Genomic DNA, 17223 nt, shown 5'->3' on the forward strand with positions numbered 1-17223 from the left:
AGCTCACTTGCGTCAGCGGGGGTCAGCACTGCTGCGTCTGTGATGGGCTTCTGTCTGTGGCGGCGGGGGACCTAAAAACGCCAGTGTCAGTGACAGAGTGAGCCAGTGTCTGATACCGGCTCCCCAGTGGCCGCGCGGGATCCCCACCGCAGCCCCCCCCCCCCCCCCCCCCCGGCCGCCCCGTGCTGGCGGCCAGCTTACCTGTGGTGGTGGATGGCACAGGCGGCCTCGTCGGAGCCGTCGGGGCAGTCAGGGACGCCGTCGCACAGCCAATCGACGTGGACGCAAACGCGCCGGTCGTGACAGGCCGCCTGGCCGGGCTGGCAGACGGCCGCGCCGGCGGCGCACGCCTCGTCGCTGCCGTCGGCGCAGTCGGCCGTGCCGTCGCACACGCGCCGCCGCCCCACGCACTGGCCGCCGTCGTCGCACTGGAATTCTGGTTCGCGCGCGCGGAGAGGTCGAACGTCATGTGACGGCGATGCGACGGCGCTCGCCGGTCGGGTCGCACTTGGCAGGCAGCTGAGGCTAGTCAAAGGTCAAATCCTGCTCACTTTTGCAGGGTATCACATGCTGACTGCATTATACTGATACATATTATACTGAGTGCATGTCCATCAGTATAACTTCATCTACATTGTTATCACCATACATCTAAACACCATCCAGCTGAAGGCCAGGAAACAATAAACAGTTGTGTTCATTGGGGAAGATCAGGATGATCTTGGTTGGCATGAAGGGTTTTGGTGGTTGTGGTGTGCCCACAGGGTAATTAGAATACAAATGTCCTTTGCTTTCACACAACTGTAAAGGATACCAGTGCAATGGAACAGTCACACAAGTTCCAATACATTCACTGCTTACCATTCCCTGTACAGACAAGAGCTCCAGCAGAGGCCCAGTGAATCACACCTGCAATGAATTATTAGGATACATGATGACAGAAGTTCACAAAACTGCTGTTGTAATTAAACTATGAGTACATTTCCTACACTGAGCACTGTTCTTTCTTGTGCTTATCCCAACAGATTCATGCACTGAGACTATACCAAAATTATCTCCCATTAAACCAATATACTTAGCAGTACAGATACAAAACTGCAATGATGTACACATATTTCTGTTGAACACAGCAATTTGAAATGTATAAGATAGTTATGAATAATGTTTTCCACTTGAAATGTTTAACAGTTCCACTGTTTTTCATTTGCACAGGTGCTGCTTAAAATACAACACACAGCTGGACTGATATGCTTTGAAATTGTTCACAAATGTTCATTACATCTTATATGTCATTCACTTTGAAACATTTCAGGGGATCTGTTGTACCTCCATGTAATGGTATCAGTAAACATTCCTGATTGATGGATAACATATATATAATATATCATTGTGCTTTAGTAAAATGTACAGTCCTTGACCTGAGTTTTATGTACCCTCACACACCTCAGGCATACATAATTGCCTTCAACTTTTAATAAAATGCACTGGTTATAGACATGGCTACAATCACATGTTATGAAAATGCATTTTATATACTTACTGTAGACAATTGCTGAGTACCAGAACATTGTGCCAGCAGGTGATGCACTTAAGACCCTAACTGAGCAAAATGCAATCCATCTGGAAGTGGGCATAATGTGGATATATTAAAGCGTAGCACTAAAGAAAATGAATGAACCCATGGGACACTTTTGTGCATTCCACATGCCAGCAAACTTCATTGCTATGAGGACCACAAAGGGAAGTGGGACAAACAAGCATTTATGTTTTCAACACTACAAGGATCTATAAATACAACACTATCTTGCACCTAAAAGTTTGTATTATGCAAAGAACAGCTGATATGGCAAAACGTCCCCGTGGAGTTCTGCTGCGCAGAGTTTATCACAGTCTCGCCATTGTTCGGCAATCAGCCCCCAGATTTCCCTGCCCTCACCGAAACTTTGGCTTGCGCCATCGCTTTACAGAGACTTGCCACTTCAATGCTGGAAAGCTATGGAAAATATGGGAAGCTCTGTCGGCACTCTACCAATTGCCCCGACCACCGCCACCTCCCACTGCTCCGTCCCTCCCCCACAAACGTCCGATCCTGTTAAACTGACAGGGAGCTGTTCAAGCTGACAATTATTGTGGTACCCCTAGCGGCGTCTTCAATCCTACATCATTTTCAAAAAGGCTTTCATGCCAAGTAATGAGTTATATACAAAAGCAAAGATACACATAATTTGAACATTTTTGAAGTAAAAATATGGTTATATGAGTCCAATACAAGTGTTCCTCATTACCAACACCGGTTGTTGGCTATTATTGTTTCATCGCCTTGCATTACACAAGTAGCCACTCTGTGTTATTGTTTGTGGTATACCTGCGGGTCGCGAACGCACGATGATTTGCCTTTTTTACTGAAACTTGTGTTGACCCTGGCAACCAGTCGAGCATTTTATAACGTGCTATCACTGTTTTGCAGAAGAAGCATCATACAGGCATACCCCAGATGATACCTGTTCTGAATTTGAACCCGGTCCCCAACACCTACTTTGAATCCACTGCTGATGCCGAGCAATTATAGGTTTGGTAAAATTGGCACGTTGTCAGATACGCTGGTTTTTACAGGAACTCTTCTCTTTCCTTGAGATGTAAAAAGCGACCATTTGGTGGGTGTGCGAGCGACGGATGGACGTTCGTACGGGCAGTTAGCAACTAATGAATGATATCTAGCTTTTCTATGTTGTGCTCAGAAACAAGCACGCCCAGCATCTATTCCCTCAAATTTATTTCATACTCATTTTGTCGGAATCCGCCAGCGCACTGCCCCCATCGCACCGCGCCGCGCCGCACAGCCTGCGCCAGTCACCTAGCGGGTGGCTGAGCGAACTACATGTGTCGCCTGCCGGCACCAGATGTCGCAGCGGAGTGAGGCGCGCATCGATCGCCGGCGCCGTCGGCCCGGGAGCGGCCAGCCGGCCGGCCAGTGGCGCGCCGGCGACTGGGGTGGCCCGATGCCGGGCCTGGTGGCGTTCCGCCGCCGGTGGGGCATCGGCAGCGATGACTTGGTGGTGCCCGGCGCCTTCTTCTTCATCCTGCATGCCATCTGGTGAGTGCAGTGGCGGCGCGGCGCCCTCCGGCCGGCGCCTGGCTCAGCTGGTTTGCCCCGAGGGCCGGCGGGGCGTGGAACGCTATGGTGAGGCTGCTGAGCCCCGTAGTGCGGACATAATTGCAGGAGTGATTTGAGCCGACGCAGCATAAGGCGCGCTGGCTTGCTGATCTCGCCAAGCGATTTGGCTGCACTTCTTCAGGCTCCTCTACCAAGCCTTGTCCCAACAGATGTTTGTAACGCCATGGGCCGGTATCCCGCGTGACGTAAGCCAGTCAATGCTTTTTAAGTACTGATTAGATACTCGTGATGTTTGTGCTGACTTTTCGGTTGAAGCGTGTCCAGCGGTAGGCTCGGCTCCATTGCCCTCCTCACGTCACGTCCCCTATCGCGTCACGCCTCGCCGCACCGTCGATTGGCCGCCCAGCCAGCGGGTGTCGGCACTCTGTTTCAGCGCCCAATCGACTTCGGTCGCTGTATACATGTGCGCTGTTCCGACGCAAAGTCCAGGTCCCTTTGTACTAAATTTACATGGTCGTCAGACTGCGTGCCAAGATATCGCTCCTCATGGCCGGTGTTCCTACATGGACGAGGTGCTAACCGCGCCTCCCGCTGCCGCGCCGACGGCGACGCCCCCTGCAATCACGGCGGAGACGCGGCTGGGCTGTTTCACGGCGCCGGTGATGCGTTGTGTCCGGTGGCCGTGGCCGCCACCACAGCCGGGCGCCGCCCGCTCTGTTTACACTACACCTGTGCGGCTGGTTCGCGCGCCGTGCACTGTCAGCTGCCGGTGACGGACGCGTAGACCTCACAGCGGCGTGTTCGCAGTGAGCGGCCGCCCGACTCTTCCGCTGACTCGGCGTGGCGCTGAAGCCTCGGGCGTCCTTTGACGTATGCGGGCTGGGGCTGGGCGTGCGCCGCGTGGAAACGTGCGAAGCGGGTGGTGTTGACCTGTGGACACGAGGCGGTCGCTGTGAGATCTTTTAGCAACAGCGTCAGGTAGGACCGGACACGTGTTTAGGGTGTGACGAAGGCGCAGAAGTACAGGGAAGCCTCTTACGCCAATGCAAGTAAGTGACGTGGCTGGGGAGTGACAGATAAACACGTTCCACGTAACTGGATGCCGCGCGTAGGTATATTGGCAGCGCAGACGTAGTCCAGATAGCGGCCGTGTAGCCCGCGTATCCTGCGGTATCGGCTGACGCTATCTTGTCTACTACTAGCGTTATTTGCTTTGGCGCTGGGCTCCTGAAAAGGCACGCTCCTAAAGCGCGTGAGGGATTTGGCATAGAGCAAGCTGAGTCAACAACTCGGTTTGATTAAACTTTCCGGGGCAATAAAGTCGGCGCAGCGTACCCCACCTAATCACTGGCCTCAAGCATGGCGGGCCCTTCTGCGGCGCCGGCCGCCGTTCTTCCCCCGATACGATGGCGTCAGTAGCCATAATGGCTGGGGAGATGGGGCGCGGGTAGCGGGCGAATGAAGTGTTTGAAGCTGTATCTTTGTGCCCGTCTGCGCCACACCGCGATCGCCGAATCGCTCTGTGCTTTGTTCTTGACCGTGCTGGTCGACAGTCGACAGTGGCAGTGGCATGACCGGACTGCCTTGATGCCAAACAAGAAAGGACTGAGTGAGTGTTGGATACCGGCATTTGGTTATACCCAGCAGCGGCCGCCGGTGCGCTCGGCCCCGTCCTATCGCCAATCCTCGAAACTCCCCATCTCGTGCAGGCCGTCCCCGGTCGGCCTGCCTCGCTCGCGGGCCACGGAGAGGGACAGCCTCGACGTCCCCTGCACTGTAGAGCGTGCAGCCGCGCCCGCGGCCACCTGCTCTCGCGGATGGGGGGGGGGGGGGGGGGAGGGGTTTGCCGGGCTGGCTTCGCAACACATGTTCATACGTGTTTTCGCATGTTCGTAAGACATGTCCGAAGTTATGTAGCTACTCCTGAAGCAACTCATGTGAATGGGTTTTGATCTGTGCACCACATGGTACCTTTCACGGTAACTTTCGGACAGCTGCGACCGAAACATTATAACTGCGAGGATATTTTGGATGGGCGTTGGCCGCAGTTTTCGGCTTGGGTCATAGTGTCTTGTGTCTGATATGGGTTTCGAAGAATATGGCTGTAATGTGAGCACTGGGGGGGGGGGGGGGGGGGGGCTAGATCGGGTATTTTGACCCCTTTCTATTTTTCCGAAATACATTTTTCCCCTCCCATTGTGTCCGTAGGATCCATGTTTTTTACGTTTACTCTTTCCAAATGTCAGTTTCAGGTTAGGCTGCATCCTCCAGATTCCAGTTTGCCCCCTTCCCCCCTCCCCCAATCCTGATTTATCCCTCAATCTCAGAGTCGGGGCTACACCCATGTCGAAGAAGGGCCACTTCCCGATCAGTTGTTGGCACACCTCCGCGCTCTTTAGACAATTTTGACACCTGGGCTGCGCTCCCCTCAACCAAACGCCGTCCATGCTTGAAACCTATAACGTCGTAGGCAAATACGTCACAGCAGTTCCTTCGGCTTGGAGAATAGTCGTTTCTGTATGATGTAGGCACTTGCGACATCACAGTTAGCGACTCTCTCTGCCCATGGGGAGCGCGACCCTGGTAGTGAGTTGCGGCCGGTCCATTCGCCCACACAGCGCAGACGACTCCGGACCTTCAGCTGCTCTGATTGCTGAGATCGGACGTAAATCTCGAAAATTGCCCAAAAAAATCCCTAAAAATCCCTCAAAACCGGCTGGTCCGTGGTTTGCACGCGATAGTGTCTGCGGTCTGCACGCGTCGGCGCACATATTGGCTGAGATAACTCCGGCTGGTCCGTGGTTTGCACGCGATAGTGTCTGCGGTCTGCACGCGTCAGCCCACATATTGGCTGAGATGACTGTCCGTCTTCTCTTTCGTCACGGTCGGTTAACGCCGAGTCAGAACGCCCGGTGGCTTAGACCTGGACCCGGTTTCTTCCTTTGCTCTCCGGCTCTTCCTCTTGTCTGGAAATTTCTCGTTTTCCTGAGAGGTAAAGCCATTGTGATATTGCAATGTTGTTGGACAACTCCGCCTGATCAGGCAACGTGCATGCAAATGCACAGTAAGCTGTGCATGATAAAGTGAAAAGGCGTTTCTTGGTGTTGAAACTGCACGGACCTGCGATTTAAAGTCGCTAAGATATTGTTTTCCAGAAAGCGTCACCGTTGGACCGGGCTGGGCCGGGAGACTCAGACGTGACATTTTACTCATAATTCGAGCGAGTCACTCGGCCTTCGATCTTACTCGATCTTACTCGATCTTATTTGATCTTACTCGTAAACTGATAGAGATGAGAGAATATCAGCTGTAGGAAACTCTCGCAAGCCCTGTGCTCTGCGCAGGTTTTCAATCTGCCATTGTTTACGCTAGTTTATGAACGGAGCCTTGACGCGGATGCGCGATAGCTGTGGTGTGTCGTGTGATCACGCCATGTGACCATGCGCCCCATTCCTGCGCAGCACACGGTGGCCATCCGTACCGCTACCGTCACTGCCCCACTGCTTCCGAACACGGCGCTATAGCGGGGGAGCTGAGTGCGAGCTGCCGCGCCGGCGGCTGCCGAGCCGTGACTTATCCAAGGCTGGCTGAGGCTGGCTGAAGTGATAGGACTGAACAGATGGCGAGAGATGGACGGCGTCTAGGCATAGACGGGCCGATGCTGACCCTGCGGCTTTTGTGGAGGCCGATCACTGGCATTTGCACTACGAGCGGAGGGCCATGTTGTCAGGGCTGATGTTCTGGCTGATGGATGGAAAGGCACCGGCCTGTGGAGCGCCTACCCTGCGTCCTCAGAAAGCCGTCAAAGCGAGGGCGTTTGCGCGTTTCTGTCGTGAAGGGCGGTGTTATGTTGTGCAGGCGCCCAGGCTCCGTCCCCCCGAAGGCGCACAGCCTCTGCCGCAAACCTCGCCGACTAACCGGCCAACGGGCAGCCCTCATCGGCGCCCGACGAAGATGGAGTGGCATCCGACGGGCCGACCATCACTCCGGCCGGCCGGAGGGGAGCGCCGACGGCGCGCCGCCCGCGCACACCCCTCCCGGCGCCGGCCGCGCTGCGGCGGAGCAGGACCTCTTGGTCACTGTAGGTTGAAGCGGTCTCCACTGGAAGGATTTGACTGTCATTGTATGGAGGGGTGTTCTGGTTCAGTCACAGAAGGTGAGCTGAAGGTCCCGACTGCCTGCTCTGATAGTATGGAGGAATATGTTGATTCGACATTCCGCCGGGCCTAAAAAGCACAGCCGACATGTCCCACGCTGCTCAGTTCGAGTCACACGCAGCGCACAGGTGTACCATGAATCGCTGCTCTCTTGGGCTGCGCAGAAATATCTACTTACTCCTTCTGTCGAGTGGGAGCGGACCACGATGAGGTGCCTGCGTGTCACGAGGCACAGACGAATGCCAAGCTCGCGGCCGAGGAGGGCCAGCTGGGTGTCTTGCCGGAGATCAAGTGAATGCATCGCTGATGAACACCACGCCATGCGTTATTTGCTATACGGGAGAAGGAAGGCATTTGTTCTGTTCTTTCTTCGCTACGCCAGAGTGCAAAGGGGAGCACTGCTGCGGGCCGGATCATCGGCAAGGGTCGGGCGGGGCGGACAGGCCCCGTTACCCTGTGACGAGCTTCCTGCCGCCCTTCCGGCCTGAGGAGGCAGCTCTGGAGACGGACGACTGGACGCCCTCATTATTCAGCTGGCCGGCGCCTCTAGTGGTAAATTATCTTTCAGAGGCGCCGCCGCTCGATACGGCGTCCATTGAGTGTCGGCAGAACTGTAGGCGAGCCCCAACGAAGTGTAGGCGAGCCCGACCGAACCGTAGGCGAGCCCCACCGAACCGTAGGCGAGCCCCACCGAACTGTAAACGAGCCCTACCGAACCGTAGGCGAGCCACACCGAACTGTAGGCGAGCCCCACCGAGCCCCACCAAACCGTAGGCGAGCCCCACCGAACTGTAGGCGAGCCCCACCGAACCGTAGCCGATCCCCACCGAACCGTAGGCGAGCCCCACTGGACTGAAGGCGAGCCCCACTGAACTGTAGGCGAGCCCCACCAAACCGTAGCCGAGCCCCACCGAACTGTAGGCGAGCCCGACCGAACCCGTGCGGGGCCGAATGCGGCCGGCGGAGCGACACGCTTTGATGAGGCACTTCTGTCCGCATCACATCGTCGGCTTTCGAACAGCACACAGTTCGCTAATCTGACTGGCATCAAGGCTAGGGTTGTGTATGAAGCTATGGAAAGGCTTTGAAGGATACGTATGCAGATCGTAATTGTTGGTGTCTACTTGATGGTCTTGCCAATGGTGGGCGGTTCAAACCGACGCTTCAAAGGCCATGTATCTCCAAACACGTGATGCTTTTTTTAGGAAGATTGTTCGTTTCTCGATGGGCGACAGGCCGCATATGTAGCATGCAGCACCCCTTCTTCCCGCTCCGATCACGACGAAAAGAAAGGCGCATTGAAACGCACTGGGAATGTCGTAATGGAAAACAGGCGCTCCGTCACCAAAGGGGTGCTTTTCCAATCTGAAAACATCAGCGTGACACAATGCAGGTATAGGTGCGTGACATCAGCGTGACACAATGCAGGTATAGGTGCGTGACATCAGCGTGACACAATGCAGGTATAGGTGCGTGACATCAGCGTGACACAATGCAGGTATAGGTGCGTGACATCAGCGTGACACAATGCAGGTATAGGGCACCCACTTCACGACTGTGGCGCCCTTGCTATATCGTGAATATGTTGGGGGGGGGGGGGGGGGCGCAATGGTGTCGGCCTCGTTAGAATGGCGGTCCGGTAGCCTTGAGTACAACTGCTGACGAAAAATAGGTACCCCAGTTCATAAATATGCGTGCCTGTGGTTATAATGCGAAAATGCATGAAATAAATCGTACCGTCGGCTTTGATATTATACTCACCTCGCGAACGTGATCGGGGCTGGCGTCGCGACGAAGATCAGGAGAAATATCGATGAGAACTTGGAGCCCCGTCGATGGCACTGCCTCTGTGTATAATACTTCCTGTTGGTAGAAGAGCTACCCTGTGTATGAAGCGACGCGTGTGACAAAACTGGGTTCTCCGGCTTCAAAGAAAGGCACCCTCTTGTATCGTTCTGGACTCGCGATAAAAAAAGGGCAGTTATCCCTTCCCAAAAAAGGTGAGGACTGTCTCTTCTCTGTTAAGCAGACAGCTCGTCGCGTTAATCGAGTGGCGCCCTCTTCATAAAAATGGCACCCCTTCGACCGAAAGCGTATCCTGTATGGAAGGCCGAGGGTACCCTGCATTGAATGAGTAACGGGTTGGGTTGAGTATTGCTTCTGGAAAAACTGTGTGCACTGGTATGGGTGAGGCGTTGATGAAAATCGTATATATATATATATATATATGTATATTTATGTGTATATACATATATATATATATATATATATATACATATATATATATATGTATATATATTTATGTGTATATACATATATATATACATATATATATATATATATATATATATATATATATATATATATATATATATATATATCTACATTATACTCAACGTTGTTGACTACGTTTCATGTACACGCAATTCTCTCAATGCACACCACCTTCTCTTAAAATTATGAACATAAAAGAGTAAGATGGAGGGGAAACTTTCCTCCAACTCCTCAACAAAAAGCGCCAGCCATCAAAATTGGCTGGCGCTTTTTATGCTACGACCACTGCACGTCGAACACAATTCTCAAAAGAAAAAAAATGGGCGTTCTTTAAGGCTGGTAGTAGGCGTACCAGTGGCCATGAGAGGAAGCTATGATGAAACATAGGCACCCTCACCATAAAGGGAGCCCCTGTTACTTGCAGTGATGCTTATGAAGTGTGCCTCGTGCGGTGTAATTAGATAATTGTTTTTTCTCCAATGGCTTTTCCGTTTTGCTGACCACATTTCTTCACAGAAAATGAAAATCTCCTCCCATCTTCGTAAACGGGCGTCTGTGTGGTATAAACCGGTCGGTGCCATACAACGGAGGCAGCACTTTATGTAAAGTATAGCGCAGCCGTGACAAAGTGTAACGCACAACAGAACATGGGCGCCCCTTTGACAAAAATTGGAAGTCTTGAAATCTTCAGTTTACCATGCAGCTGACAGATTTGTGACCCTCACTGACAGGCGCTCACCGACATAAAGTGGGCGATTTAACTGAATAAAGACGTCTTTTACATCACATTACCTCCACTGTGCTATCCAGCGTAATTCGCTTCGGGAAGTGCATACCCGTTCACATAAGTGGAACTGGTGATGATAAATGAGCCCCTTCTTTCTTCCTCTGGAAGTAACACCCATGTGATATTGAATGGCAATCGCATAGATAAGTGGCGATATTCTGTGAACGATAGTCATTTGATAAGGAAAAATTGCGGTGGAAAAAGTACGCTATCCATATAGCGATTCCGAAAAGATATCAGGCGTTTAGAGTTGAGAGTTCACGTTCTGACAGAAGCCTAACTTCCATATACCAGGAGGTACTAATAAGGTAAATGAAGTCATCAAGCAAGCATTGGCTATGTTGACAAACCTCGACGTTTCAAGCTGCACGTATGATGACGCTTGGCCATGAACATTCTAAATGGCCGTAAACGGTTTAGCATATTTGAAACGTGGAGTTTTATCAGAACAGCTAATGCCTGCTCGATAATGTTGCAGGGTCTTCTGGTCTATTCAAGGTCGAGCATTCTCAGAATGAGGACTGCTTTAACACGCGGCCGGGTGGCCGTTTGAATACCCTTCGCTCGGGTGACGGTCAATTTGACCTTCCCTGAGATCTCGAAACTAAGATAGCTAGAGACACCAAATTTGCACGGTAGATTGGCCTGTAAGTGAACTCAGTAGTGTCAAAATTTATGGTCCATTAGTCTGGAGCTTGGGGTCAAGTAAGGTCAAACAAGGTCGAAATCTTAGATTGGTACCTAAAATGCCCCCAGACCTCATGTAACCGCCGTGAAGCTAGATACCTGTTCTGAGCAGTTAATGACTTAAGTGACCTTGTTTGACCTTCATAGAGTCAAGGTGACAAAATACAAGATTGCTCCTATTTTGTCATTCGAATAAGCGATAGGGATTACGTCAGGCGATATGTTCCTGAAAACAAAATATTGGGCTGGGGAATTTTTTAACACGCGTCCGGTTGACCAGGTTGAATATCCTTCGTTTGGGTGGGGGTCAGTTTGATCCCACTGAAATTTCAGAAACTAAGAAAACTGGAGACACCAAATTCGCGAGGTGTGTTGGCCTGTATGTGAACTCCCTTGTGTCAAAATTTAGCATTTCTAGACCATGACCTTCGGGTTAAATAAGGTCAAACAAAGTCAAACTCCAAATTAGTGTACAAAGTGTTTTAGAACCTAGATACACGTTCTAAGAAAAAGGGCACTGGTGTCCATTTAAGGTCAGTGACCTTTTTTGACCTTTTGTAGGTCATGGTGACCAAAATCATGCAGGACTGCTGACCTCCATATGAATACGCGCGTCTAAGCTTACGCTAGGCGATATGCCCCTAAAAAACAAACGGTTGACCTTGGTCATTTGAGGTCAGTGACCTATTCTGACCTTGAAGAAGTCTTTGAAGGACGTGTAATGCGGTTCCTGTTATCACTAAATTTTAGTTGAGCACCAGAAACTACCCCATACAACTACCTCTAGAGTAAAAAAATGGTTGATTTTGACCTTAGTGTGACCTTCATACCTGACTTTAGGCCAGTGGAAGCGGTTGTAAATTGAATCCAGTTGGTATAGTGCCTAACACAAAGCCATACATATCTCAGATATGCATGGATTTGTCCAGCATTCCGTTGTTGCATCACATTGAACGATTACGCAGGCATCCCCTTTGCTGACAGCCATAACCTGACTTTGACCTGCTATAGGTCAGCGACCTTACAAGGCGCATCTTATTCTATTTCATCTATTTCATCTATTTCTGTATCACAAGATCTGCTATTCAGTTCTCCACAGCTTTGCCAAATTTGGTGCGGCTAGGCCGTACCGTACGGAAATAATTCTGGAAAAAACCTTCGGGAGCTCACCTTGACTCCCCCACCCGAACGCGCGTTAGCCCTCGTCTTAATAGGGGGTCGATGCGACCCCATAAGATTTTTGGAAGAAGTACCTCTCCGGCATGCTACGTAATCGCGTCACAATTTTCAGCAGCCTATGGGGCATCCAGTGCGCGTGGTTTGACGCCAAAAACATGCCCATAGCATTTCTGGTTTCGGAACAGCGGCAGTTTCTGTGAAACACTGCACGGCGATCTGTGGCCCGCGCGAGCGGCGGGCGTGAACCGACGACGCCGCGGAACGCGAGCGGCGGGCGTGAACCGACGACGCCGCGGAACGCGAGCGGCGGGCGTGAGCCAACGACGCCGCGGAACGCGAGCGGCGGGCGTGAACCGACGACGCCGCGGAACGCGAGCGGCGGGTGTGAACCGACGACGCCGCGGAACGCGAGCGGCGGGCGTGAACCGACGACGCCGCGGAACGCGAGCGGCGGGCCGACATTGTAAACGGGGCCGTACATCTTAAAGATATGGTTAAAACAAATTTAACTACACACCATTGTACTCAGAATTGAACAAGAAACATGCCTGGGAAGATTTTGTGTCGCTTCGAGGCAAACTGTCGTATGTGTAAGGTTGTAAAGATGAATGTATTTTTGCTGGAAAACTTCATCGTTGACTTGGCATAATTAATTCAACCTTGACCTAGCCACGTAAAAGTTGTTACCAATCGTGAGATCTCATTGAGACTAAATCAACGGTGATTTCCGCTGAGTTTCACCTGTCTTACTTTGAACACGCCAGGGTGGTTGCATCGACCGTCCCCTTCAGTCCGCGTCATGAAAAACGGCGAATCAGGGTGTGGGTTCACAACATCTTTGTTGAAAATCCTGGAGGCTTAGTAACGCTCGTGATGGCCGCCGGCCGCCTCCGCCGTATTCGTCACAAAGAGCGCGGACACCCTTGTAACATCGAGCGGTATGTGGGGCGGAAGTAGGCACCGCTGTGACTTTACAGGAACTTGATGGTTCCAGCTGATACCATTCTCATTACTGAATACCCCTGTCATATCGATGTGAATTTTCGACGAGAGACATTTGCTCATTTCATTATAGTGTGCTCCCGTAATTTTTACAGGAAATGGGAACGAATATAATAATTGTACGGACTGTCTTCCATGTCAGGTGTGTTAGTATTACCAACGTTTCCGCCAAGTAATTTTTGACCGTCGTCTATTGTTATTGAGTCCTGAGAAAGACTGGATGGTTTTCGTTTTCAGTCATGTATGCGTCGCTGCCCGAAACATCTCCTTGAAGCTACTGGGACTCGAACCGGCGCCTTGCGATTACGTTTCCAGCTGGACTGTACACACAGTCCACTTTGGGCGTTTTCCGAAAATAAACCTGACGTAACGGTTTGCAGTGGATTTATGGGCACCAGTAAGTATGGCAAGGATGATACTTGGATCTGTGTGTGTGTGCCGCCGCCGCCGTTGCTTTGTTCGTCGGGCCGGACTGCTCCACGGTGCCGGCTTTGTCCGCTGAGGCAGTGGGCAGAGCGTACCCGCCCCAACATCGGGGGACGGTAATGGCCTAGAAGGGAACGCGGAGTGGCTGCAGCGCGGCGCTGTTCGGGGGCGTTCCGGCGGCTGGACTCGGCCAGCTACAGACCACTGGGCTGACGCAGCCGCAGAAGCGGGCCTGGCCAGCTACAGACCATGGAGCTGACGCAGCCGCAGAAGCGGGCCTGGCCAGCTACAGACCATGGAGCTGACGCAGCCGCGGAAGCGGGCCTGGCCAGCTACAGACCACGGGGCTGACGCAGCCGCAGAAGCGGGCCTGGCCAGCTACAGACCACAGAGCCGGCACAGCAGCAGGAACGGGCCTGGCCAGCTACAGACCATGGAGCCGGCACAGCGGCAGGAACGGGCCTGGCCAGCTACAGACCATGGAGCCGGCACAGCAGCAGGAACGGGCCTGGCCAGCTACAGACCACGGGGCCGGCACAGCCACAAGAGCGGGCCCGGCCAGATACAGACCATGGAGCCGGCACAGCCGCACGAGCTGACCTGGCCAGATACAGACCAAGGAGCCTACGCAGCCGCAAGAGCGGACCCGGCCAGCTACATACTACGGAGCAGGCGCAGTTGCACGAGCGGAGTTGACGGCAACTGTGAGAACGGATTTGAGGGCTTACGGCGAGGTATGTAGCTGAAAGTATGTGGCCAAGGTTAAAGGTATGCGCACATCGGCGCCCTGTATTGTGCGGGCGGGATCCGAAGCACGGCTACAGTCCGGCTTGAGTACGGTCAGATATCTACTTATGGGGAAGGCTGAGGAATTCCCGAAGTCTGGGCAAAGAGGATAATGAGGGAATAACTGCACAGTCTTCCAGACGTCTGAGGACAGCTATTGGAACCTCACTTTGTGTGGGACACGCTGTATGTATAGGCTTCGTTCTATAGCGCGAATTTTAGGCACGGCGAAGGTAGACGCTTTCGGGAAGCTGCTCTGCAGCGGTAGTTATAGGCGATTTATTTCCAAGGTGTTTCATAACTGGCTGTTCTTCCATTGCCTGGTCATCAAGGCTACTTTATTGAACAAAGGGAGCTTGACGCCAAAGAGAAACTAAACGGTCCTCAAAAACATTTATGGCTAATATCACCGATCAGAACAAGTCCGGCAACCAGATTGACCAATTCTATCCAACGCATATCGTTTCATGACCTGCCGTGCGGGAGCCGTCCTCGGTCGTGGGGGCCGTCCCGTGGAGTGCCAGTCGGCCTTCCTCGCCGGCGCCGCGCCCACCTCTCACCTGATCGCCGCCTCGTCGATCGCCTCGCTCGGCGCGCCGCTCGCAGATGAGGCCGCCGGCGGCCGCGTTGGCCACCAAAATCGAACCGCTGGGCGCCGGAGCCAGCCGCGTCCAATCTGGCGCTGGCTGATGCCGCTCGATCGCGTCCTGCTGGAGTCGGAGTGGCCTCTTTCCCGGCCGCAGGTGGCTCTCCCTGCCCAGCGCGACCGGCCGGCCCGCCGGGCTCACCGATGAACGTCTCGTCTGTCATCTCAGATGGCGCGAACTCTCGTCTGCAGGCGCCTGTTCAGTGTTCTCGTCATGCGTTTGGCTCCTGTCACGTCTGACTGCTTGTCCTCCGTCAGCGCGGCCGCGGTCCGTCCGTGTGTGGGCCTGCTTCTTGTTCTTGGCAGTCCACGCGGTCGCCCCGAAAGACCGCCCGAGGAGCGGCTGGAGCTGGCTCAGTGCTCGCCGCCACCTCCTACACGCCCAGCACCGGTCGGTGACCGGAGGCGGCGCCTCGTGCCGACGGCCCTGCTGACCCGGCACCACGCGGCCGCTGTGCCGGCCAGCACGCTTTGCTGCTGTTTCAGGCATGTGTCAGCTAGTCGGGCTGGCTCGGTCCGGCTGCGTGCGACCGAAGCCGCAGCGTTCACGTCGCAAGCAGCTGGCGTCCGGTGACGTAGCCTGTGGCTTAGAGCTGGTCTTGACCAAACTTGGCCGGAAGCCGATTTGGCAATATAAACTGCTCGTGACGATGGAGTGTGTTTCCGAAACTTCAGTCAGTTTCTCACAGAGTCTTTCAAACAGGCTATGGCATGGGAGCTTGATAAGAATAAACAGAAAATAGTTGGCCCAGGCTTTACACACACTGCCGTTAGTGGCCGTTGTCTTCCGGCTAACATCGGCTTCGGACGTAGTCGGGCTGACTGGACCGGCCCGACCCAACCAATCGGCAGCTTTTCGTCCCGGAATATCTTCGCTGTGCGAATGGGGCATGCCAAGAAGAGGTACGTGCAGCAAGTGATGATGGTTTCCGAGCCGCATCTGTAGCCTCTGCGCGGTACAGCCTCTGTGCGGTATCGAGCGCTCCGGTCACGGTGGTGTGACCCGACCGCACGCGGCACGTGCCCCGGAAATGATCGCGTGCCCCGCTGAAGATGACCGTGTCCGAGCCGGTTCTGGCCCACGGCTTTGTCCGCGGATGGCTTGCAGCGTCGTGGCTTTGCTGCTGCCGGATGTTCGGTTTTGTTGTTTCGTTCGATGTTCATACAGTGGTTATCTGCTGTCAAATTAATTTTGGGCCCCTCTATGTCCTTTTCCACCCGCGGTGTGTAATCGCATATGCGTGACAAAATATGCACTCGCAGGGCCGTTACATTGACACGCGTGAACGGGCATCCATGCCTTTGACGAGCGCCTCGTCAGCAGCCTGACATAATCGAAATCGAAAGAGACCGGGTCTATAATTTTGACGCGCGAAGATTTCCGGCCTCAGCAGCTCAGTACGCAAATGGCCGCACGACGCCGTCCGACGCCGTCCGGATGACAAGTATGCTGCGGCATTCTGCGAACGCATCCGAATGACTAGGCTCTCATGTCGCTGGCTGCGCGACGATGAGTGACGTCACTGTGCGGTATGAGAGACAGAGCGGGCGACGGGGAGGGGGGGATGAATACGACGCCCTGCTGAGACTCGGCTGGCCGCGCTGGGCGCGGCGCCGGGGGCGGCGTGTTCGCTGTCGGGGCTGCCAGCTGAAGTATTCGTCGGTGCCAGCCCGGTCTCGGCCCGACGTACATCAAGAGTGGTGGAGCACGGTTGGTGTTGAATGCCGTCTGTCTACCACCCCGGTTGCAACAGTCCTAAGTCGGCGTTCTCCTCGTATTGTGCGACAGAAGTGCCGTTGTCATCCTTGCTTCGGCGCCCCGTGCCACCTCTTACAGCGCCTTTCAAAGACAGCTCGTCCGTGTGAATTGTTTGCTCTAGTACATCAGGACCAGAGTCCTTACAATGCATAGGTTGTTGCGTAAGCGCTGACTGCGCCGCCCAAGAGGTCGGAGCGGTGGGCTAATGCTGCTCCAGCCCATCAGCCAAAGGGCGCAGGGGTATGTTCGACGTGTCTTGCTAGGCCGCGATGCAGATCCCCGTGGTACAGCTTTCGCCTCGTTGTCAGCGAAATACGGCACTTCAGGTGAGATTCAAACCCTCTGCACATCAGAAATTCGTGTGACAATAATACTTGAACCGGAATCATACAGGGCTTTGTACCC

General features: G+C 53.5%; 1 protein-coding gene and 1 long non-coding RNA gene across 2 annotated transcripts in view; one reads left to right on the forward strand and one right to left on the reverse strand.

The window, feature by feature from the left end:
• Window positions 1-400: 400 nt before the first annotated feature.
• LOC119107083 (uncharacterized) lies at window positions 401-2060 on the reverse strand. Its single transcript, XR_005095193.1, has 4 exons — window positions 1937-2060; window positions 1541-1620; window positions 862-909; window positions 401-436 (listed from the first exon to the last, which is right to left on the reverse strand). It is a non-coding gene; the product is annotated as an uncharacterized LOC119107083 (long non-coding RNA).
• A 920-nt stretch (window positions 2061-2980) lies between these two features.
• Window positions 2981-17223, forward strand: part of inaE (inactivation no afterpotential E) — a gene marked incomplete at its 3' end in the record, with an annotated part of 37595 nt that continues 23352 nt past the window's right edge. The window contains exon 1 of the mRNA XM_037231722.1: window positions 2981-3094. Coding sequence (XP_037087617.1) covers window positions 3000-3094 — 95 coding nt within the window. The remainder of the gene's footprint in view (window positions 3095-17223) is intronic.

Source organism: Pollicipes pollicipes, unplaced genomic scaffold (assembly GCF_011947565.3).
Source record: "Pollicipes pollicipes isolate AB1234 unplaced genomic scaffold, Ppol_2.1 Scaffold_6686;HRSCAF=7923_pilon_pilon_pilon, whole genome shotgun sequence".
In the NCBI taxonomy this organism is placed as follows: Eukaryota; Metazoa; Arthropoda; class Thecostraca; order Pollicipedomorpha; family Pollicipedidae; genus Pollicipes; species Pollicipes pollicipes.